This window comes from Mixophyes fleayi, chromosome 2 (genome assembly GCF_038048845.1).
Source record: "Mixophyes fleayi isolate aMixFle1 chromosome 2, aMixFle1.hap1, whole genome shotgun sequence".
In the NCBI taxonomy this organism is placed as follows: Eukaryota; Metazoa; Chordata; class Amphibia; order Anura; family Limnodynastidae; genus Mixophyes; species Mixophyes fleayi.
Genome location: NC_134403.1, coordinates 296,534,357 through 296,559,603, shown reverse-complemented (window position 1 = coordinate 296,559,603; position 25,247 = coordinate 296,534,357). Strand labels below are relative to the sequence as shown.

The window sequence follows — 25,247 nt, the reverse complement described above, 5'->3', positions numbered from 1 at the left end:
TCAATCCTTGGCCCTATTTTTCCAATTTCCCCCCTAACTCCAACCCAGTTCCGTCGTTAATGGACAATTAAAGGATAATTTATGGAAAAGTTTTTGAGCAAGGTGTCTGTCTGCCACGGCTATCTTGTGAAAAATTTTCAATCCAGCCATAACCATAGGTACAGGAATATAAATGTACTTACTGACTACGTTGGCTTGTCCAGTGAAGATGGTATACTGGAGCTCATAGGAAACAACGCTGAATTCATCATCAGACGTCCAATGAACAGTAATTGTGTCGTAAGATGCTGTACAGAGCTCTTCCCTGATCACTGGGGGATTGGGAGCTGCAGGAGCAATGACATAATAATGTTAAGGTACATCTTTCAGTTGGAAGACCTTGAGCTACAACAAACATAAGTTTTCTCTAATGCACTTGACTATCCAGGCAACATAGGAATCTCCATTCTGGGCTTCACACATAAGACAGTTTCTGATCATAATGTGCATAGATACAATTCACATGTTTTTGTCTAATTAGTTACACCAGCTTTAAAGTAAGAGGCCTCTGGGAAGTTCCTACAGTACAATAGTAAAAGACACATTTATTTTCTATCTATGTTAGCACAGACTCATCTACACACAAAGGAGGCATCAACATTGTGGAAGATTTAGGACAATACACCCCATTGATTTAATGGGAATCAGAGTACATTATTATGGTAGTGTTTAATATCTTTGCTGAGGTTTCTTTGTCTTGTCCCTCAGTGATGTTGCTAATCCCTAATAAATCCACAGACTACCTACTAATATGTATTAGTTTGCATATAAAAATGGCTGCCGCTATAGTGCCTCAGTAACTTCATTCATCCCTAATGAACAGATAGGCTATATTGTCATGAATATCAGCCAAGTCTACAAAATGGCAGTGTTTATAGTTGATAAAATCATCACTAGCATATGCGGCATGGGAACTGAGTGTATATGGCACATGTGACCATTAGCCAACAGGGGCCCCTTTACTTGTGGACCACTGCACCCTTAGCTACAGAGCGCATTGCTATTAAGTAAACAGCTGTTTATTACGGTAGGAAGTGCGTAAAGGAGGGATATCTATCATGTGCAACAAGCTGTACTGCTATATAGATTGGATCTGGCACAGTGGGAAGCTTGGCTAACAGCCCCGGACAGTTCCGGGGGTTCTTTTAGCACAGGGCGTATATACTAATAAGACAGGCCCAGCCAGGCATTTCTTTTGCATGCAAGCCCTCTGCATTCATAAAACACCCTGAACAACATAATCCAGTGACAAGCAGCACATTACTCCCTCATTCCTCCATACCCAACACCTACACAGTTTATAGGATGCATTCTACCAATGACTTTTATCATAAAGAAAATTAAAGGGCCAATAAACCCCAAAATGTAAATGTTTAGATATAAACCATAACAGGTCAAATACATTGTTTAGTGTTTCACTATTCAATTGAGATGCAGTATAATATCAGGTTTAGCATTAATCCCTATTCCTTAGAGGTGCACCTCCCATATCTATAGGGCAGTGTTCTAACGGGATCAGATATGACCAACCGCTGATAACTTAGTCATTTGAGCTACTGGGATATGATTATCCCTGCCCTGTGTATAAATCAATACAGTGAATTTCTGACAAAACGACAGTCACTCTGTAATTTCTGTGTTAAAGAAGCGCATCTCTCCAAACATGGCAACTTCCCGTGAAAGACAGCATAGTGCATACTAGTTATTTTTATATAGGAGTAGCTGGTAATAAAGTAAATAAATGGTTTATACTTCAAATGACTATTCTTCAAAATACACATAGAATTACGTGATACTTTAAAACATAATATTTAATTTATTATTATTATTGCATTTTGAAAAACCCTATTGCTTTTAGTGGGAGAGTAGGGGGGAGGGAAATATTCTATATAATCAGAATATAAAACATAACAAGACTTCATTTTCACATTATGCCATTGGCCTTGTCTGGCTAGATATATTATTTGAATAAATAGAAGGGATAACATATATCTTTATAACTTCACTGGACAGATAAAAATGACAAAATAAAAAAACATGGGAATGAAGAAAAAAAAAAAGAAAAGAAAGAAAGTAAAGCAAAGGAAATTCTGGTACGTAGCCTTTAATTTTTCTTGCACTCAGTCAATGGAAATCTTTCTTTTTAAACTACCAGTTCATTCTCTGAATCTGCCTGTTCTATCTTGTGTGTACAGAAAACCACTAGATGAGACACACAGAAAGATAATTAAAAAGCATGGGTGGCATAATATACAGACCGTTTTTCATTACTTTTGAATAATAAAATGTTAAATCATGAGGTGTTGTTGTCATTAATATGGTGTTAATATTATTTTTTTTTATTTAAACAATGTTGGCAATCAGACATATTACTACTATAATAAGTCTACTCATATGAATACAGGCTTACTGTACCCAAGATCTCCAGTCATGAAATTGTGATAAACTGCGACCTGGTGATGTGAACCATGATTAGCTTTCATCATTTGAATGATTAAATTAGGTACAGTTGACCGTCAGTTTACCTGTGAGATAATCAAGGCATTCTAACATCTTCTTCTCTCTGGAGAAATCCAAAGCGAATGTGTCAAACGTATCATTCAGGTTAATCTCTGGAATCAGCACTTGGGAGGATGCAGTTGCCATTGAAACTCTAGGATAAGAAAACAAAAGTTATCTTTTAATAGAGGCTCAAAATCATGTTATCCGACAACAATATAATATGAGCTATTTTCACATTATTACAGGAAACACTTCTGTACATCCTCCTGGATGTAGATTGGGGCCAGGAGACTTATATAAGGTGAAAACAAGGGGAAAAACACTGCATGCAATTTATATTGTACAGGTTTCTCCCAGCAAACCACATTTGTAAACTAAGATTTGAAGTGACTATCAATCTGCTATCGAAGTCACAGCATGAAACATCTGCACTTCTAATTTATGTACAGAGCATTGTGCCAGATGGCAAAATATCAGTTATACCTTTAAATCATCATGCAGGAATTGTTTCTAACATGTAAACTGCTCTATATATTTGTATGATTATAGATAAAATATAATACAATCTCTGAGGAGTGCCATGACCATATAAACGCTCATGGAAACGTGCTGAGTGTATTGACACAAGTCACAGAACTACAAAGTAACTTCCAATATCCATTTTATTTTACAATAGGGAGGTATGTGATTCCTTAAAATATACAACCTGAAAAAAGTTTGTATGAGACGAGTCTTTTTACCCAATATCCAGAATGGTCCAAAAATAGGAAAAAGAGTCAATTGTTTAACAGCTGTTACAGGAGAACATCCTATGCACAGAAATAATCACCAAGTGCCTCCTAAAATTGTCACTGTGAGGAGCACAGCTACATAAATTATAGACAGAAGTGGAATGCCTGGGGCAGTGGGAGGATAGGTTTTGGTCATTTTTAAATTGAGTTTTTGGCACAGTGCTCCTGAATTTTGAGCCACCAACATTTGGAAAGAATTTCCAGGTACACTTTGATGGTGGGAAAGTGAGGTGAGCGTGTTACATATCGTGCGTTGCAAAAATGATACTTCAAATCTCAGATTTGCACACTTTAATTTGTTCTCATTTAATAGATGTTAACTTATAAAGCTATGAGAATAAAAGCAGATGATATATGCATTTTATATACAGAATAGGAGTATTGTATTGGCCTGTTATGAAAAATAAGGATAATTCGAAGGACAAAAATATCCAGGGGCACAAAGTTAAAACCCTGCAAATTAAAGAGAGTTGACACTACTTCCTACAGAGTAATGCCTACTACCTTTTAGTACAACAAAGCATAAAAAAGCTGCTTTGGTGCCACGTGTAAAGGTGGGGTTACATGTCTCCAAGGACAGAAGCGGAAGCATGACAAAATGTAGTGTTTTAGTTACAATTGGTTTGCTGGAAGGCAATGTGGTTTCATAATAAGAGAACCAGCCATTAACATAGATATGTTCCATTCACCAAAAGGATGAACGAAGTGTTAATAGAGTTGAGTTTCTGGCCCATGTTTCCCTCTTGAGTAATACATTTCCTTTTAATCATTTTCTGTTGTCTACAAGCTAAACACATTATTTTATTAAAATGTAAATGTTAGAAAATTAGCGCCTTGTACAAAAACAATATTAAATTAGGATAAATAAGTCGTTTATTCCCTGGTACTATATAGTGGTTTTAAAATATGGTTTCATAAATGGCAGGTGGGCCAACTTTTTATGTCCTGAACCCCTGACTCATAGGTTAAGAACAAATAGTATATGCCATTAAGCTGTATAGTATAGCCAAATTAACAAAGGTTTTCACTCCTCCAAAACAAGTTGCTACATTGGTTTGCTATATAGATTGTTACATGCTGACAGGTTTGCTCTGCCTAAATACATTGGAAGTGCCTAATGTGCTGTATACAATACAGCACCACCGCGGATGCTTCTTTGACAGCTCCGCGCTGCTGTATAGTACAGTGCCGCTATATAGGGCACTTTTTTAGCGATGGGGAAGGGTTTCTGGAGACCCACAAACCCCCCCTGTGTGCGCCACTGGAGTAAGGAATTCATTGTGAAGGAGGCGCACCAAGGAGCCTAGTTTTGTTGAGCAGTGCAAAAACAACATTTCCTCTTCTGGAGTATGATTACTGTAAGAAGATAAAAGGTGTGGCATTCTTAGGGCTGCCCCTCTACATCGCTATTTCCACTCCACAAACTTGAATATTGCACCAGCATACTGTTAATGGCACCTATTTTAAGCCTTAATGTTGAACTGGAGAAGTGCAATTCTAAGCAGATTCTGGGTAATGTCATAAAAAGCTTCCCACACACAAATGTGTCACAGTTAACAAAAACAGTCACAATGTCCCAATCTCGTGATTAATTTAAGTCACACATTAGACTAAGCCAAGCAGAAAAATAGAAAGTGTAATTTCATGATTCTGGTTGTACTAAAATGGCATAAGTTCATTTACATTTTTCCGCCTCTCCACACACCTAGACGTACTTCTAGCTTTTGTAGGTGTATCCCAACAGTGACCAGTAGGTGTGCCAAGTGGTCCAACTAAATGCATTGGTTTATAACCATGGCAATTTGCATTGAGTGTGCAGTGGACTGGATTCATGCAAAGGGGCTCAGCTAGTGATATCACAGCAGCTCAACTGACTGCAGCCTCAGCTCTATGTCCTGTAATAGATCCTAATATATAAGGCTCTCATTTGTCCTGGTTTTCAAAAGCAGTCTCCCTTTTCCCAATAGAAATGTTTAACTCACAATGCTCATTTCACCATCATTCAGATGAGAACCAGAACTACCTTATTTGTCAACCAAACGGAAGTGAATTAATTTGTACTTTACATTTGCTACAAATGTGAAATGTATACACAAGAGAAAGGACAATGGGTTATATTAGCATTCTTCCTTAATTTCATGTTTCCTATTTTTAAAATCTTCTAAACTCCCCCTGCTGATATCGCTATCACATGTTTAAAGAAAAGAAGTTGAAGAGCCAAGTCTGGTGACTATAAAGGCCAACTTTAGAATTTCTGGCAACGTTTCTTGATAAATAATACACATATGCAATTTTACTCTCCAAAATATCTTGGCTACAAACATGTTACCGCCTAAAACAAATCAGATTGTGTTTCTGTTGTAGAGAACAAAATAATGGGGGGCATATTAAATTGAGATACACAAGAATTATATAGAGAACAGTAGGCCATATATCATCTGTTTGCATAAGCAGTCTCCAACATGTAATAAAAACAGACATAATGATATTTTATGCTGAATTGGTTGAATATAAATATCAGATTTGTTTAGAAACCACTGTGCATTTTGAATTTAATTTTGTTATGAAAGCTTGAACTAACTACCTGGCCTAAGCATTTCAAGGGACTATACTATGTCATTTATAAAGAGACTGGACAAATATGATGTGGATTCTAGAGCAGGTTATGTATCCTAGGGGGTATATTTACCAATATGAGCTTTGTCTTTAATAAAATAGCCATTTTTTAAAACAATGGCAAAGCGCAGAGAACTGCCGCTTAGTAAATATACCCCTAGGTGTCTCCTGCAGTCGGTGAACTCTCATCCGTAGAGTTATAGATTGTTTGAGAGTCTGAATAACTCCATTAACCCATACAACCAAAGCAATAACATTCACAGCAAAATAATACTCACAGGCCAGACCTGAAATGTGATATGACCAAATACCTATTCTCTACGAACACCAAAATTAATATGTATAACTTTTTCCTATAAAATTGCATTTTTAGTAAGCCTATTCTTGGTAATTAGAATAAATTGCTCTCGCTGCATTAGATGTATCTTTTGATTATGAATACATTTTTTAATGGGTAAGTTCGCCAGATGCACACTTCTGTTCATTGACTTAATCTGCAACATTAAGGGTCACTCCCAAAAGTGCAGGACAATTTTTTGTTGTCACATGCCTACTTTTGGCGCAAATGCATCCAAATTTATGGTTAAATGCGTGGATTTGTGGGCCAAGATAGCAAAATTTAAAATGGTTACAGAAGTTTGCATCTGCCAATGAGACGTTTAGAGGATCAGGATCCATTCTTGCGAAGTGCAGCTTAAGCACACTAATGTACCTAGTTACGCATCAGATTTAAAAAGGAAATTTTACTTGGGATGAAATTATTTAAAAGAGCTAGTACCTGTGGACAAGGCATATTTATAGCAAGGCAGTCCCTGCATTATGGGTAGGCACACAGCATTTCCTTTTTCTCAAGATCAATTGAATGGTCTAGCTGGTCAGAGGTGCTGGGCACTCAACCTCGTAATTATCCTTTTAATGGGGTGCATTTTGCACTTCTGCAGGAAAACACGTTGCTAACTGCACTACTAATAAAATAATATGGACACACTGTAATGATTTGTTTAAGATGTAAATAAATTAAGCTAAATCAATCAGTATTTTAGGAAAAAAACATGAAAAAGGTTAAAGGTAATAAAAGGAGTGGTCCTAAAGTGGAAGTAGGTTAGACTTTGAAGTAACGTGTTTACCGTATCCACCATACACGCTTTCTGGAGTAGTTCCAATGGGGTATTTCCAAAGTCCAGGAGGAAAGGACAATTAGGGGCACTTCAAGAATATGAGTTTATATTCGGTGTAATCTATATATTACACACACATATACAGTATGTTCAAAATGGCCTATTCCTTTCCAATAAGCACACTGTAATTATAGTATAGTGATAAACAACCTATTGACAAGTATATGTTTGTTTACTTCACCTTTAACATTTTAAAGTAGATCTGTGACTTTATATTTAGAAACTAGCAGCTATTATGGACTTATACTTGCTTTGGATCAATGTGATATGGCAGCTTAAAGTGGTTTTGTATGACTAAGTAGGTGTTAACAGGATAATCAACAATCACTTTACCTTTCTGTGATGCTCTTGGCTGACTGGAGGAAGCGAGCGTGGTCAGCCTCCTTCAGAGACTGCTCTGCCTGGGAGATGAGGGAAGTGGAGCGTTCTATGCACTGCTTACAATTGGCGATCTGCTGGGCCAGTTTCCTCAACCTCACCACCTTTGAAGAAGGAAAAAAGACAATGAAAAATGTATTTGTGCTTATAAACTAAAACATATAATGTACATACACCAAAATATAAGGTAATTTCAACTGGACCATTCACTGCTAGAAGCCATCCAAGGTCAACAGCGACTTTGGCCATTAGACATAACAGTCCTATTAGCGACTGAGAAAACTAATCAGCTGCAATGGATAACCTGTTTTACATATGTCAAATTAGACACCCTGCAAGACTTTATTTTATTTTTAACTGTTTGAGTTTAAAACTGAGGCCTATGACCTATTATGCATGTAATTCAGCAGTACATATAAACTAATAATATACATTTGCCTCAACACACTTTTCCAAAAAAGTGATGGCCATGCGTTGATATGATCTAAGCAAAGCATCTTAATTTTGTGACCTTCCATGTCCTCCTCTAAGACTTAAACTTGGTGATTACAGATCCATTATTATTTAAATTGCTAAATTGTAGAGAACACAACATTACAGCCAAAAAGTTGCCTATCGTCATACAGGTCTTCGGTGTATGGGAGGCAGTTTGTAAGCTCGAAGACAGGGATGAGCGATCATACTACTTTATGGCATAACGCTATGCTGCTGGACCTCTGGATAATTTCATACTCTGATATTTTCTGACTATAGTTTAATATTGTAACGGCAACTCTATACTAAGGGTACAAGTTTAAGAGCAACTTTTCAGAAACTGCCATCTCCAATTAATGCTTTTCCATATTGGTACCTTCACTTCCACCATGTTATCCAATCTCAGTTTAATAATAGACCTCAGCATAATAAAGCTCTTCCGTTTAGGTTTGGATCCCATGAGGTGTAACTTCTATTTGATCTCATCATATTGCACAACAGCTCCGACAGAGACCTGATTTATATTATCATACTTTCTTGCTATTGGTCTGCTTGCCATCTAGAACACTATGGCATAACGTTTAACTGTGGAAGCATTTTATAAATTGTCTCTAACACCGTGAAAAGTGTTAAACTTTAGTGCCTTAAATTTTATATTACTGCTGATAAGTAAGATTATCCATGGTCTTAATATAGTTACCAATGTTCTTTGCAGAAAATGTTGCCAGCCGGGTGGCATTAAGAAGTAGCTGGGTGCTAGGTAGTGTAATACTTTGCAATAATAATAATAATGAAAAGTGTTGGAGGTTGTTGCCAACACTTATATTTAGAAAGACTCTTGCAGTTACTGCCCACTCGCTGGCTGGAAAGGACGCACATATTTATAAAACTCTGCTGAGCCGCTGCCTGCCTGGACCGACTGCCAGGACAGGTCAGACTGGTGGTCTACCACACTCTGCCGGCTGCCGTGTTCATACAGTGCCTATTGTAATAGGACAAACAATGATTCGTTAGACTCCAAGAGCCAGGTTGCATGGGAAAAGAGTCAGTGGGCCACCCAGTAAATATGTCCTGGGGGGGGAAACTGGACACTTGCTAAAATTTGTTCGCTGCCTTCAGTATATATAGTTTATTGTACAGCCATGATAATTTCCTAAACAAAATAAATATCGCTGAATTTACAAAAAAACTTTTGTAGGTAAAATATATTTTAAAACTAGTAAATATTGTGGTTTTTACAAAGCTTGCTCCCATACCCCATGCTCAACCTCTCTCTAGTTTCCTCTCTCTTTGAGCTGAGTTGTGGCTTTTGATACTGTAGTTGTAGGAGGGGGTCAGGTCAATTAAATGACTTCAGAAAACACAGCTCACACATAATTTGGCCCAGACAACATGTGGGGACATGACAATGTTGGAGACAACTTTTGTACTCCAACATAAAGATAATTATTTTTGCCTATCCACTTCATCAAACAAATCACTAGCCAGGGGGGGACCCAGACATTTGTCCTACGCCGGGCGATTTTAGGGGGGGCGATTTAGGCCCCGCTCCCTTTCTGTGTTCTAAGGCTCCCGGCGGCTGCACAGTATGTGCAGGTCCGTTCAGCAGTGACAGTGTGCTGTCCCGCTGCTCTGATTGTGTTTAAAACACAATCAGAGCAGCCGGGCAGCACACTGTCACTGCTGAACGGACCTGCACAGTGTGCACCCACCGGCAGCAAGCCCCTGGTAGGGGGGGCGATCGCCCCAATCGCCCCCCCCCCCCGGATCCGCCACTGTCACTAACCTCATAACCAAATCACAGCACAGTTTGGTTCTCTCTATAGCAGGGTATATCAGATAAAGCATACCTAAAGATCTCTCCTGCAAGGACAGAGATGAACAGCGCCAAAAACAGGGGAGGATGGCAACATTTTAAAGGAAATAAAAAATGCAGGTGGCCCAGTGACCCAACCCAAAGTAGCCCACTATGTGACTGGTCCAGGGCTCAGATGCCCCCCTGCCTCCCAGCCCAGCCTGCCCGAAAGTGAAGAAGGGTGGTGGGGTTAGTGATTTGTTTAGTGAAGGTGGAAACCCCTTTAAAAAATGTCAGGTTCATGATATTTGATCAATGGTGGATTATTAAATTCTGAATTCTATTAACACCGCTGTTTCATATTTGAGCTACATCATTTTTGTATGTAGTAAACCGTCTATCCTAGGGGAGCTTTCCTTTATAGCAGCCTGCTCATACAATTTGTAGCATATCCCCTTCAATAGTATTTACAAGAGAGTCTCACGCTTTGATAACAAAACAAGGTTTGCCGTTTTGGGGGGTCTTGTACTGATAAACCTGTGGTGTGACTGGGTAGATCAGGGTATGTTTGACTTAATGAATGAAGACATCATTTTGTATTGTGTAGTGTAGTGACCATAATTGCATTAAAGTTGTGTGTGTTGTTTTGGCTATTAATCAGTCATATATAACTTGACAGCAAACTAAAGCATACAGTGTAAGTCTGGACTGGGCTAGGTCCTATGGAGCAGTACTATATACGATAAAGCAATAATGCGTTAATAGGAACAGGTAAAGTTGAATTATACTCAACTTTAACCTCAACTTTAGAAAAGATGTTACCGGTAATCCAAACTATCCAGGAGATAAGACTATTTCTGAGATCTATCCATTATTTTTCATGACTTGCGTTTAAAAAAAAATTACAATACTCTATTTTATATATTAAAAACAATGGATTCCTTTAAAAATATAAAACATAAAGCTATGCTTGAGACACATTTTGGAAATATATGCCTTGGTGAACATTCAAAAGCTCTGTTAAAAGTGTGATTTACAAATTGCACACGTTAAATCTTAATAAACCACTGAATATTAGGTAATTTGTTTGGATAATTCCTGATTAACTAGCCACTTGGGGAGTCATGGACAAAATGGCCTCACAATCCAGAACACTGGGCTGAGTGGGTGTTCATAACTAAGTGACATTTTGGCAGTAATTCATTTCATACTTAACTGCTCTAAAACACTACTAATAATGTTGTGAAACAGATTTCTGTATAATAAAGAATAGTTGGTTGATCATCTCACAGGTCATATTCAAGGCTAAGTAACGTTTCTCATGTGCATAACAGCAGTTATGATTTAAGCGCTAAACAGAAAAGCCTGTTGTCTATATGATGCCAATCGTTCCTGAACCACAAGTGCCAAAACAAGCATAGCTGGTCTGTTACACGCTACAATTCACGTCATTTCCTGACATGTTACTTTGGCATGATAATCTAAAAGTTTGATAACGACAACAGCTGCAAGTGAATATGAAGGCATTTTATTTATAAAGTCATCTGTTTTTAAAAAAACATATACCCCCCCCACCATGTTATGATAAATCTCCCCCCTGTGTTGTGACCACTTATAATAAGAACCACCTAATCTGTGTACATTTGTACTACAATACTCCTTACTCTTGCGCATTTAAAAGGTTTTAAAAATGCATTTTCAGCTTAGTTTTGTGTGTTTTATTATTTTTTTAATAATTGTATTGTTATTTTCAGTTATATTTAACAGAACTAATGTACACACTGGAGCTATATGAATTGTCTCTTGGGTATACATATTGCCAGTTGAGAACCAAGGGTCTAGTTTGCACCAGGCAAATACATAAAATGTGCTGTAACCTATAGCAAACATTTTGTAATCACTGTAGTGCAGTTCAGAGAATGGAAGCAAATGTCTGTTGTGGGCTACAGCATCTATATTTGCAGTTACCTGTGCCTCAATATATTTAAGGCTACACTTTCACCTAGTAAAAGCTGATAGTACAGAACCCCCTCTGCCCCATCTCCCTTGCCGAAACCTTGGAGATGCTACACACATCTGTTGTAAAACAGGACAGGAATATGAATGTTGTTAAACATTAAATGGCCTCGGAAGGAGGATCTATTGATTGTGACTTATGATTGGTCCTCCCGCTCACTCCCCCCCCCTCCTCTTGGTTTTCAGTTAGGATTGTCAGATAAATAGAGGAACCACTAGACAAACTGGTGCTCAAAGGGGCCACCTGGGAAAAAATGTTCCTATATGGGTATGCAGCTGCAATAAATAAAAGTAGTATAGAGGGTATAATTGAAATAAACGCTGTGTTCATATCAACTCCAGTAAATGTTCCTGTTCATATTAGCACTATATATATATATATATATATATATATATATATATATATATATATATATATATACATATATATATATATATATATATATATATATATATATACATATATATATATATATATATATATATATATATAAAACAAGTAGCATTCATGCCCAAATAGTATGATCATATGGCAAATAAAACTGATACAGTCAGAAAAGCTTGCACGTGGATTGCAGTCTTCATCATCTGAATAAGGCACCAGGGATACTGGTAAAATAGTAGACAGACAATTTAGCTTATTTCTAAGTCATTACCTTTACCTTCAGTAAGAGGCCTTGCCCTCCAGATGACTTTTTACTGTTGCTGTGACACAAGTGGAAAACAATATGACAACAAAATGTGACTGACTCAGGAATAGAAGAAACACTCTACAACAGAATATAAACCACTTCACCATTGCTTACTGCATGTAGGAACAATAAGAAACAAATCAATCAACAGGACTTAACTGATTAAACCTGTCACTCTTACAAATCCGTTGTATTTATTCATTCCCACCCCGATTCTTGAGCCTGCAAACTTATGCACTGCCAAGTCTGACATCGCTGTTCTGTGAATAAATGATCCATCTAGCAGACCAAGCCAAATTGTATCTTGCCTCATAACTCAAATATTTCATCGATTTTCACATTCATACCCAAAAAGCCCTTAGTCTGCAACCACAACCAGTATCCTGGGTCACAAGCTGATGAGTCCGTCAACAGCTCATGATGTTGTATGTACATGAGCCAGGGGACGCAATAAACATGGGTTAAAACAGGATAGCACAACTGGAGATAAACGTGTGGTAAGAGAGAAAGTTACATAGTAGGAGTATTTTTGTACATTTTGGATTTTACCTGGTTTTGGAAAAGTGATTGATAACGGGGTTGTGTTAAAGTTACATAAAACATACCAAAACACCAAAACTATAAATGGAGTTGTAAAATGACTCTTTCCATGCCCATAAGAACATAAAAAAGATGTGATAAAAAGACTGAAACTAGAACAACAGAGATAGCTATAATTGTTACAGCACAGATAACAGCCACTGTGTTTACCTTATATGAGTAGAACAGATGGAGAACTGTGGCAGGCTTTGGAACACAGGGTATAGTTTCTACTGCCCAAACCTAAACTATGCCAACTGTGGACAAGAAATCATTGAAAGGTGGTTTGTAGTTATTAGTTATTTCTGAGGCCAGAAACGTTATCTGTGCGCAAAAGTATAAGAGAACTAAAACAATAACCTTGTGCTATTTTTCTGGCCTGGGAGACAGTAGGATAATTACTCAGTGTGTGACAGTGGAACAAATATATACAAGAAGATTAACATATGTAAAAGAAAATGTATTCAAGTGATACATTTTAACTGCAAATGTGGGATGCATGCAGTCGGGGTTAACTTTTCGCAGGAATAACACCAGCCAACGCAAACTCTGGGCTGCACAGCCTGATGCCTCAGCCACTGTCTATTCCAGTGGTAGTCATAGGCCCGAACATTACTACCCCGACATCTTCCCAGCAAATCTCGGAACCATGAAATGCTGCTTAAGAGCAAGAATAACCGTGCCGGCGTTAAAAGTGACGAGATTCTGTGCTGGCGGCACATTAAATGGCCGCAATGATTGCAAGTCAGTTTTTGAAACATTCGATATTAGCAGCATGTCGGGGTTCTGAGATTCGCTGGGAAGATGTCGGGATAAGTGTTGTTGCGGTAGTCAAGTTCGCTGTTCAGTACCCAACCCATCTGTTCTCTGGCTGCAATGACTAGGAAAGTTTTGACTACAAGCATCGCTGATGGCAATCTGATGGCTGCTAGACATAGGACTCCTGCAATTCTGCTATTGTGAGAGGGAATCCTCAAAAAGCTTTAGCTGAAGTATACAATTTTACGTAATTGTCTACACACCACAATGCACCCATATACCATCATCATCATCATTTATTTATATAGCGCCAGCAAATTCCGTAGCGCTTTACATGGCTACCTTCACAACTTAACTCATGTGTTTTTTGTAGAAATATATTTTGCTTTCTGCTTTCCAACCAAGGAGCAGTACCCAGTACAATAGTTCTCATAGGTAATTTGATATATTAACATTTAGATACATACCTTAACTTTTTCCTACTGTTTTCACAATGTGAGAAGTGACCAAACAACAATATGTTTTAGTAACAACATAAAAATATTTTTTTCACATTTTTTAGAGAGCATCTTACTATAGTGAGTACAGATAAATCCACTGATTTGGAGATTCCTAACTAGTGTGTCATCATATTATGCTTGATATGTCACAGGAATTAAGGGAGGATAGTTGAGCAGTCTTAGAATAGAAACATTAGGCATGCAATGTGGATCATATACTAAAGGTGGGGCCTGTTGAAATTGCTGTCTCATAGCACTGGGTTCATGGGTTCGATTCCAACCAGAGGTCTATTTGTGTGGAATATGTATGTTCTACTAATGTTTGCATGGTTTTCCTCCGGGTGCTCCAGCTTCTACCCACACTCCAAAGACATACTAGTAGGTTAATTGGCTTCTGACAAAACCAACCCTAGTGTGTGTCTGTGTGGTAGGAAACAGACTGTAAGCTCCACTGGGACAGGGCCTCATGCAAGTAGTTAAATATTCTCTGTAAAGCTCTACGTAATATGTAGGTGCTAAATAAACAATAGTAATAATAATAATGGCCTTATCTGTGTGGAGTTTGTATGTTCTCCCCGTGTTTGCGTGGGTTTCCTCCCATACTCCAAAAACATACCAGTAGGTTGATTGTCTGCTATTAAATTGCCCTTAGTCACTCTTGGTCTGTGTGTGTGTATGTTAGGGGATTTAGATTGCAAGCTCCAACGGGACAGAGACTGATGTGAGTGAGTTCTCTGTACAGAGCTGCGGAATTAGTGACGCTATATAAATAAATAGATGAAGATGATGAAGATGGGTATCAGACACTATGGGGGGAATTCAATTCCCTGCTTTGTTCTAAAGAACAGCGTAGGTCACGCTCAATTGCCGTTACTATGGTAATTTTAACGCGGATTTCTGCTCGTGGCTCAGGGAGCTGTGAGCAAAATCAGCGTTCATGTTAACATAGTAACAGTAATTATGCGCAGCCCTAGTTTTTCTATTGAACAACGCAGGAATTGAATTCCCCTCTTAACTTTGCCTCAAAAACAAGAAAAATTAAATGAAACTGCTTTAAACCAATCCTGTTCAATTTCAAAGGTGGCATCACACAGACATTTCTGTTTTGTTTTATCATTTTTTTAATCGTAAGCTTTACACCTTTTTAACTTTAAGCTTCAGCTTAAAGTTTTTCTAATAGGTTCTCCTATAATTGTTATGTTCATCTGTAGGGCACATTTATAATATGACTGCCACTGCAAAAATATCCTGGAAAGATTTGTAATCATATCTCTTAATCTTAGCAAGTGAATCAGGAAACTTTTTTTGTTGATCATGTTCCAAAGCATAAATGCTCAATACATGTTATGTAACTGTGGTTGCCATGGTAATGGCAAGACACTTCGCAAACTGTGAATTGTTAATGGCAGCTTGAAACAAAAACCTAAGGAAAAATGAACAACTCCATGTGTCTGCTTACTGGTAACCAGAGACTTATGCTAAAGAAACACTCAGTTTTAGAAGAGACTGCATCTTTAAAACGTTCTACTGAAAAAAATAAAAAATAATAACAGTCGCAAACAAATAGCTTGGCCCACCCATGCGCTTCTGTAGACATACTGTATCACTGCGTTTATTATCACAAGATTTTAACTCCTTTTAACCTAGTTATGCAGCATACACTGTAATGCAGGCCATTAACATGATGTGTGCTCACTTAACCTTATTGAAAGTCATCAGTCCCCTGCAGGTATAGCTTAAAAACAGCTATAAACTGGATTGCTTTGCATAGTTTATTAATAAAGTTTTATACAAATACTTTGTAACAGCTAGAGAGAGTGGTCAAAACTCACTTAAATATTTAAAGCCATCATCTCTCTGGAGAACAATTTCAATAAAAGCCCTTATGGAATTTTGAAAAAAAACAAAAAAACTACTTGTGACATTTCACCTCCTGGAACAATGGTCTTCAAACACTTTTAGATCTCTGATTAGCCAATAGGCTTTTTATTTGAAGTTAATTAGAGGACCATGGCAGCTTAGTGAACCATTAAAACAAAATTGGACTTAGACAGCAGTTTTCTCACAAAGGCACTACCAGACCGAACATTTATAGTGGACTTTGGAGGCTACAAATTATCACATACCAGGACAGCACAGCAAGATTGGGAAATTACCACTAAACGAACAATGTCTCTCAAGCTGCATAGAAAATATAAACAAAGTCATTGTGATTTAAGAGTAGGGAAGCTTTCTTTAGCCTCTGTTCAAACATCTCTTATTAAAGAAATTGTATTACAGAAGTATACTTCTCTGCACAGAGACATAGGATTGAAGGGGACTTGAATTCAGAGCCAGAATTTCTACTGTAATGCATTACTACCAGAAATGCGTGAGATTTAACATATATTGGTGGATGGCAGTTCAAAACAAATGCACAAAATGTTATTTTTCATACTATTCATGCACTGAATGGTCTACGTATGTATGCAGACAGACAAATCTGCTCATAGTTCAGGGTTGGGGAAGACGGGGCAGTGAAGTGGCAGGCTTGCTTAGCCTGAGTACGCACCTTACGTAGTAAGTAGCCTAAAAGAAAGGAGGCGTGTATCTGAGCATCTGCTGCTCCCCTTTAAGATATCTGACTCTGCATACTAAATTTGCTTACTATTCACATAACTTACACTTAAGTTTTTGCATAAATTGCTCCAACTCTATGAAGCCCATTGTGACTCAAATCTGTTTCAAACCTGGTCGGTCGGCAGTCAAGCTGACACACCTGATACGACATGACTTTATGGAACTTCCTCATCCCAGTCAGCACATGACACCACAAGTGTGTACATAGCTGGTAAACTGGATTATGATTCATTTGGTTTGTCATTGGACATGATGGTTGCTGTCTGGACATATGGGGCCTGGTTTATTAAGGAGCATAACTGGTGATTTGCTGCATATAAAGCGCACAATGACTCTGCCCATGCCCAGATCAGGACCATAAGCCACAGACAACAGCAGCTGTTTTTTTTTTTAATCGAGCACACAAAGGACACTTAGGTCAGGCTAGGTTCTCATGGGTGGAACAGGGAAGGCAATGGGCGTATGTCCGTAGTCAAAGTACAATAAGGGCATGCCAAGCTCGAGCGCACTCAGCAGAGTCCGATTCAGGGTCTAGGCATCGCTAAGGTACTTGTTTTTCAGTTGTATCTCTTGCTCCAGTATACCTTGTTTAAGTGCGTTTAGAAAAACAACAACGCACATTACGTTTGCTTTGCATTCCTTAATGAATCAGGACCATAAACTACATAATCATCTATGCTTGCTTGGTCATTTTAAGGCAACCATGTTCTGCAGGCAACATCTAGGGTTATTTATTAAGCTAGGTATCTCTTGACACTACCACTATGGTCCCCAGTTCTTTACTTCAAATATACACCATCAGAACGGGCATGATTGATCAGTTCTAATGTGCTAATCAGGTTCTAGAATCACCATTAATGAACTGTAATTTTACTATTTAGGTCCATCTGAGAAGTGAATTTTGGGAAAAGATCTGATCAGTAAATTAAGTAGTTTAATCTTTTTCTAATTGATTGATTTTTCACATCTATTTAGCAACACAGAATATCACTATAATGGCAAAACTGTTCACCGTCTATTATATAGAATATAACAAGTAATTATTTTAGCATACTGACTGTTAAATTATCCTTTTACTGAATAATTAACTGCAGTATCTCTGGGATGGTGTGAGCCTTCTTATTTTTTGTTGGTAGTAGTTACTTAACAAAATTCCATAGTGTATAATTTGCAGAATACAATATGTGTAGTCAATGTACATTTTTGAAGTTAATAAGATGTGTTGTAACTGACACTGTGGACTTCAATAAATGTATGAGGATGTTATATGAAGTGGAGGTGACTGAAATGGGCATATAGTGAAATTAATATAATTAGGAAACAAACATGCAGGCTTTCTGAATCAAGACAGACAGACGTGTGATTAGACTGAGGGTTATTTAACAGAAGAAACCTCAGCTTTCATGGCATAAGTGAATTAGAGTGCTCTTGGCTGCTTCCCAAGAAATATAGAAGGTTTTAAACAAGTCAGGCTATACACTTCCCATTTATGAAACCTCTAATATGTGCAGTGAAGTGGAATCTACTGCGTTCAGCACTAGGGATCAACAGAAGCAGTCATTACATGCACACTATCCACATTTTAATCCCTAAAGCTTAGAGTGAGCACTTCTATAGCTTATGTGTTTTTCATCTATCAATCTATAAAATGCATTTTAAACCTGTGAACAGTACGCATATAAATACAGGGCCTGATTTATTAAGGAACATTAAGTCCTGTTGCGTGCCGTGTTTTGTGTGAAATTGCTCTGCGCATGCTCAGAAGCTGACTTTACGTCAGTGAACACAAGTGCATGCAATTCAAGCTGGAACCCAAATTAAATTTACGTCCAGCCTACGATTAAAAGGTCAAAACGGGGGAGGGGATGGGGCTTATGCATGTAGGAAATGTACAGTAAGGGCGTGTCAAGGTCAGGTGTATGCACATTCATCAGATTAATGCTGTGGGCATCTCTAAGGTTCGTTATTTTTAGCCGTATCACTTACACCAGCTACAGGTCCGATAAGTGCCTGTTAATAGTGATGACGGACACGTATGCATGCCAGGACACGTGTTTATTTATACTCGTATTAAAATCCTAACATTTCTTCAGGTCCGCGTACACTTGGAAACAGGTGTACGTGCGTGCAATTTTTGTTACTTTTAGAAAAACGCAAATTGCATTCACTTTGCGTCTCTTGATGAACCTACACATTATGGATTTTCATTTACCTTTCCTTCCTTAATCTTTGTTCCAATAATTTGTCTTCTCTGCTGTATAATTTCAATGAGTTGATCACTCTCCTCCATTAATTTAGCTTCTTGCCGGGATGCATTTACCTGTAAATAAAGTTGATAAAATTAAGCATATTATAAAAAACATAATAAAATAGGGCCCCTTATGTGGTAAGGGATCAGACCCTAGACAATTAGACCTAGCATAACATTGTTAATCCATTTACTAAAACTAATTTAGTACTTCAGCATAAAGATTGTGTTTGATTCAATGTGATTGACATATTTTACCTAAGTATGTAAATACAGTGCAATTAAATTAATCACAATAAAGAATTTGTTGAGGATAAAACAGATTATATATTATTGCCTACCCTGTAGAGAAACTAGATTCCTAGTAATCAGAATGATACTTATATTGGAAAAATTCCTTTACATTTAAAAAGGCAATATTTTATATTGATATCCACAAATGGCGATAGAGATGTTCGTTCACTCTGCAGCCGACAATAAAACATGTTATCAGAATACTAAATAAAGAGATAAATTAGAGTTATAATACTGACAACCTTAAATATTCCTGGTAATCTATGGAAAGAAAATATCAAACAAGAAGTGGAAATGTATTTTACACCGAGTGGGTAAAGGTTTTAGTGCATCGGATGTTACACTGTATTTAAGCCATGAAAAGATAATTAAGTTGAAATATACTATCAGATTGTTACTGTGTAGAGGAAGGGAGCTGTATCCATATGTGGTGGGATTGTATCAGTATAATATAGTTGGGAAAACAGACTGAACAACTCGTTAAAACTACTTTAACATGTATTCATTTGCTTTCATTTTGTAACTGCTCTTCTAAGTATACTCAATAAAAACTTGGTAGATAGTAACATATTGGGAAGGTGAACGTGTGTGATTTCTTCACTAAGTGGGATTTTCTCACAAAGTGGACGAAAATGCACAGTTAGACAACACAGCAACTAACCCTCATCCTTCTCTTGTCATCTCCAGGTATGTTCACCCATACTACTACTACTCTGATCATTAATCTGTGAAATTCATCCCTGCAATCTGTGTTTAAAAGTATGTTTTAGGAAATTGTTATCTGTTTAAACTTAGGTTGGCCCAGTCTTTTATTGATGCCTAATTTATGCTAGGTATCTGGTAGAGATGAGCGCACTCGGATTTCCTGAATCCGAGCCCACCCGAACGTTGCCGATCCGAGTCGGATCCGAGACGGATCCGGGTATTGGCGCCAAATGAAAACTTGAAACCGAGGCTCCGAGTCATAATCCCGTTGTCGGATCTCGCGATACTCGGATCCTATAAATTCCCCGCTAGTAGCCGCCATCTTCACTCGGGCATTGATCAGGGTAGAGGGAGGGTGTGTTAGGTGGTCCTCTGTTCTGGTAGATCTCGTGCTGTGCTGTTTAGTTCTGTGCTGTGCTCTGTTCTGCAGTATCAGTCCAGTGGTGCTGTGCTCTGTTAATTTTGAGTTCAGTGGTGCTGCTGGGTCCTGTGCTGTGTCCTGTTCAGTCCAGTGGTGCTGTGTCCTGTGGTCTGTGCATCTAAGAGCATAGTTATTTCCCCATTATTCCCAAGTGTTTAAAAATTTTTAAAAAAAGTTATAAAAAAAAAATATACAAAAAACTAATTTTAATTTTTTTTAATTACAACAAAATTTGCCAAACCAATCCTGCAGTATAAGCCCATTGGTACTGCAATATTACCAAGTTCACACATTCAGCAGTAAAAGTCTAGTGGTACTGCTGCAATATTACAAAGTTCACACATTCTGCAGTATCAGTCCAGTGGTCCTGTGTCCCGTGCTCTGTGCTTCTAAGGGCATAGTTATTTCCCCAGTATTCCCAAGTGTTTAAAAAATTTAAAAAAAGTTATAAAAAAAAAATAATATACAAAAAACTAATTTAAAAATTTTTTAGTACCGGGGCTACCCCACTACACAGAATTTTGTTTTTGGAAATTCAGAGCCGTGGAGGGTTTTTTTATTAATTATATTGTGGTGACCACTCCTCTACGCAGTCCAGATACATTTATTAGTGCGAATCACACAAGTTCAGGGTTTTAAAATTATATTGTGGTGACCCACTCCTCTACGCAGTCCAGGTACATTTTTTGGTGCGATTAAGACCAGTTGATGGTTTTCTTATTATATTGTGGGGACCACTCCACTACGCAGTCCAGAAAGATACCTCGTTGCAACGTTTTGGACTAATAACTATATTGTGAGGTGTTCAGAATACACTGTAAATTAGTGGAAATGCTTGTTAATGAATGTTATTGAGGTTAATAATAGCGTAGGAGTGAAAATAAGCCCAAAAACTTGATTTTTGAACTTTTTATGCTTTTTTCAAAAAAAATCCAAACCAAAACCTTTCGGCAGGTGTTTTGCGAAACAAATCCGAACTCAAAACATCGCGAAAATCCGAATCCAAAACACAAAACACGAGACACCAAAAGTCGCCGGTGCACATCCCTAGTATCTGGCCTCCTCTAGCCTATGAAACAAAGGTTTTCTTTTCCTTTGATTAGCTGACCAATTAGCACATCTGTAGAGTATTGCTAAATTAGCCTGACTACATCTTAGCCTCAGTCTATAGGGAGACGTTTGTGGGGTAGACGTGTGTGATTTCTTCACTAAGTGGGATTTTCTCACAAAGTGAACGAAAATGCACAGTTAGACAACCATTAGACTACATTTGACTGAATTTTAATTCCAGCAATAAGCAACATCTGCCACAGCCGATTTCTGCATTACTTGTCTTTCTATATGGAACACTGCAAAGAGGTAATTCTTTAAAATCCCCTAACTTTTTGGCTTTAACTCCTTTTATCACAATGTGGAACAAATTGCTTTTCTTGGTCTCTTTTCATGGCATGATCTTTAGAACTGTGTCATCTTTCACCCCTCCACCAACACAAACATTTGTTCATATTGCACCTGCATTACTCCAATCACCTCTAGTCAACACCCATGAACTGCTGTCCTATTTATTATCTCTAACAAGTACAACCTCCACCTGTTGCCAGAAAATAAAAAGTCACACATCTTACAATCCCCTTGCCTATCTTTCTCTCACTCTGCTTCTATTAGCTGGTGATATATCACGTAATCCAGGTACCCCACACTCCTCACACACACATACATCAGAGCACTACCGTTCTATAGCAAACCTCAAACACATCACCTGTCTCCCCTCTCTTTCAAAGTCCTTTAAATGTGCCCTTTGGAATGCACGCTCTGTTTGTAACAAACTTACCTCCATTCATGATCTCTTCCTCTCAAAAAACCTCAACCTTCTGGCATTAACAGAAACATGGCTCATGCAATCAGACACTGCCTCATCTGCAGCACTTTCACATGGTGGCCTCCATCTCACCCACACCTCCAGACCTGAAGGCAGAAAAGGAGGTGGGGTTGGACTACTTCTCTCCCCACAGTGCACGTTTACAGTTCTACCAAATGTCCCATCACTCACATTCACATCTTTTGAAGTACATGCTATTCGCATCTTTAATCCACAATCTCTACGTGTTGCAGTGATGTATCGTCCCCCTGGAGCACACCAACAATTTATTGAGGATTTCTCTACATGGCTCCCTCACTTCTTATCTTCAGACATCCCCACCATCATAATGAGTGATTTTAACATCCCAATTGATAACCCACCTTCCAAAGCGGCTTCCAAACTACTCTCTCTAACCTCCTCACTTGACCTCTCCCAGTGGATTGAATCCGCTACTCATAAGGATGGCCACTGCCTTGATCTTGTTTTCTCTAGACTATGCTCAGTTTCTAATTTTCTTAACACACCCTTCCCCCTCTCGAATCATCACCTTATCAGCTACTCACTCACCCCCATTGCTCTAACCTCTCTACTGTGTAACTCTACCAAGAATCCTCATACCCGCAGAAATCTGAATTCTATTAATCTTCAACAATTTTCCACCTCTCTCCAACACCTTCTCTCCCTACATTCTCATCCCCTGAGATGGCAGTACCCCACTTTCACCAAACCTTAGAAACGGCCCTTGATCAAGTGGCTCCAGCGACACTACATACTACGCGTCGACTTCGATGTCAACCGTGGCACACTAAAGCAACACGAAATCTTCAAAAACTGTCCCGTAAAGCAGAACGTCACTGGCATAAATATCGCACCTCTAATGAATTCTTCACATATACTTCTATCTACCACTCCTATCGAAATGCTCTGGACACTGCAAAACAATCATACTTCCAATCTCTTATCTATGCTTAGGCTTCTAACTCCAAACGCCTTTTCAATACATTTAAATATCTTCTCAATCCTCCCACCCCGAACCCTCCATCTACTATCAGTGCTCAGGATCTTGCTTCCTACTTCAAGGACAAGATCAGACTAGAAATGGTATCCTCTTCCTTGACAAGCCATCAGCTCAATTCCTTCCCACTGCCCTCTGACACCCTCTCTTCATTTGACCCCACAAATGAAGAGGAAATTTCTACGCTCTTCTTATCTTCCTACTCTACCTCCTGTCCTCTTGATCCTATTCCCTTGCAAATTGGTAGATCCCTGTCTTCTGTGCTCATTTCACCTCTAACTCAAATCTGTAATCTCTCGCTCTCTACTGGCATCTTTCCATCACTATACAAGCATGCAGTGATTACTCCTATTCTAAAAAAAACAAGATTCCGACCCAAACTCTCTATGAAATTACCGTCCCATATCTCAGCTGCCGTGCCCCTCCAAGCTTCTAGAGAGACTTGCCTACACTCGCCTCACACGCTTTCTTTCCGCTAACAACCTGTTGGATCCTCTTCAGTCTGGCTTTCGTTCTCAACACTCCACAGGGACTGCGTTGACCAAGGTTGTCAATGATCTGATCACTGCTAAAACTGAACGCCATTACTCTCTCCTAATTCTTCTGGATCTCTCGGCTGCATTTGACACGGTTGACCACTCTTCTCCTACAAACACTGCAATCCCTAGATCTTCAAGACACTGTTCTATCCTGGTTCTCATCCTACCTTTCCAATCGCTCTTTCAGTGTTATTTTCTCTGGAGCCACCTCTGCTCCGCTTCCCCTATCAGTTGGAGTACCACAAGGCTCAGTGCTAGGTCCTCTGCTGTTCTCTCAATACCGCTTCTCTTGGAAATCTAATAAGTTCCTTTGGCTTTCAGTATCATCTCTATGCGGATGATACCCAAATCTATCTATCCTCTCCTGATCTCTCGACATCTGTGTTGTCCCGTGTAACTGACTGTCTTTCTGCCATTTCATCTTGGATGCCCTCTCGCCAACTCAAACTTAATCTTTCTAAAACAGAGTTAATAATATTACCACCCACCAACAAGAGCATACCTGACATTTCTATCTTTGTTGATAACATGACCATAAATCCCACCCCACGAGCTCGCTGCCTAGGTATAATCCTTGACTCACACCTATCCTTTGTTCCTCACATTGACTCTATATCTAAATCCTGCTACATACATCTAAAGAACATTTCCAGAATTTGCACATATCTCACGTAAGACACTGCAAAAACCTTAATTCATGCACTTATCTCCTGCATTGACTATTGCAATTCCCTCCTTACTGGTCTTCCCAAAAACAGACTCAAACCTCTACAATCTATTTTGCACGCTGTGGCAAGACTGATTTTCCTTGCAAATCGTTCTTCCTCTGTTGAATCACTCTGTATGTCTCTACACTGGCTGCCTGTTTTCTACCGAATCTAATATAAAATACTTTTACTAACCTACAAGGCCATCAAAAAAGCTGCACCAACATACATCTCCTCTCGTCTCAAAAGATCTCCCAACTCGACAACTCCATTCTACACAAGATCTGCGTCTCTCATCCACCCTCATTACATCCTCCCATTCCCGGTTACATGACTTTTTTCGGGCTGCACCCACTCTATGGAATTCTCTCCCTCGCACAGTAAGACTCTCCTCTGGTCTACAAACTTTCAAGTGTTCTCTGAAAACCTATCTCTTCAGACAAGCTTATAATATTCCTCGGCCACCCTCTTAACCTCGCTACCTTTAGCCTGTTACACAGTTTCACGCGGGACGGCTGC

At 38.6% G+C, this 25,247-nt stretch overlaps 1 protein-coding gene across 2 annotated transcripts in view; it reads right to left on the bottom strand.

Annotated features, from left to right (window-relative positions):
• The window catches only part of MID1 (midline 1), a 251,374-nt gene that overhangs the window by 39,875 nt on the left and 186,252 nt on the right, over positions 1-25,247 (bottom strand). For both annotated transcript variants that reach the window (XM_075196451.1, XM_075196452.1), the window contains 4 exons: positions 19,151-19,258; positions 7,460-7,608; positions 2,565-2,692; positions 183-326 (listed from right to left, as the gene is read on the bottom strand). In XM_075196451.1, the coding sequence (XP_075052552.1) occupies positions 183-326; positions 2,565-2,692; positions 7,460-7,608; positions 19,151-19,258 (529 nt within the window). The remainder of the gene's footprint in view (positions 1-182; positions 327-2,564; positions 2,693-7,459; positions 7,609-19,150; positions 19,259-25,247) is intronic.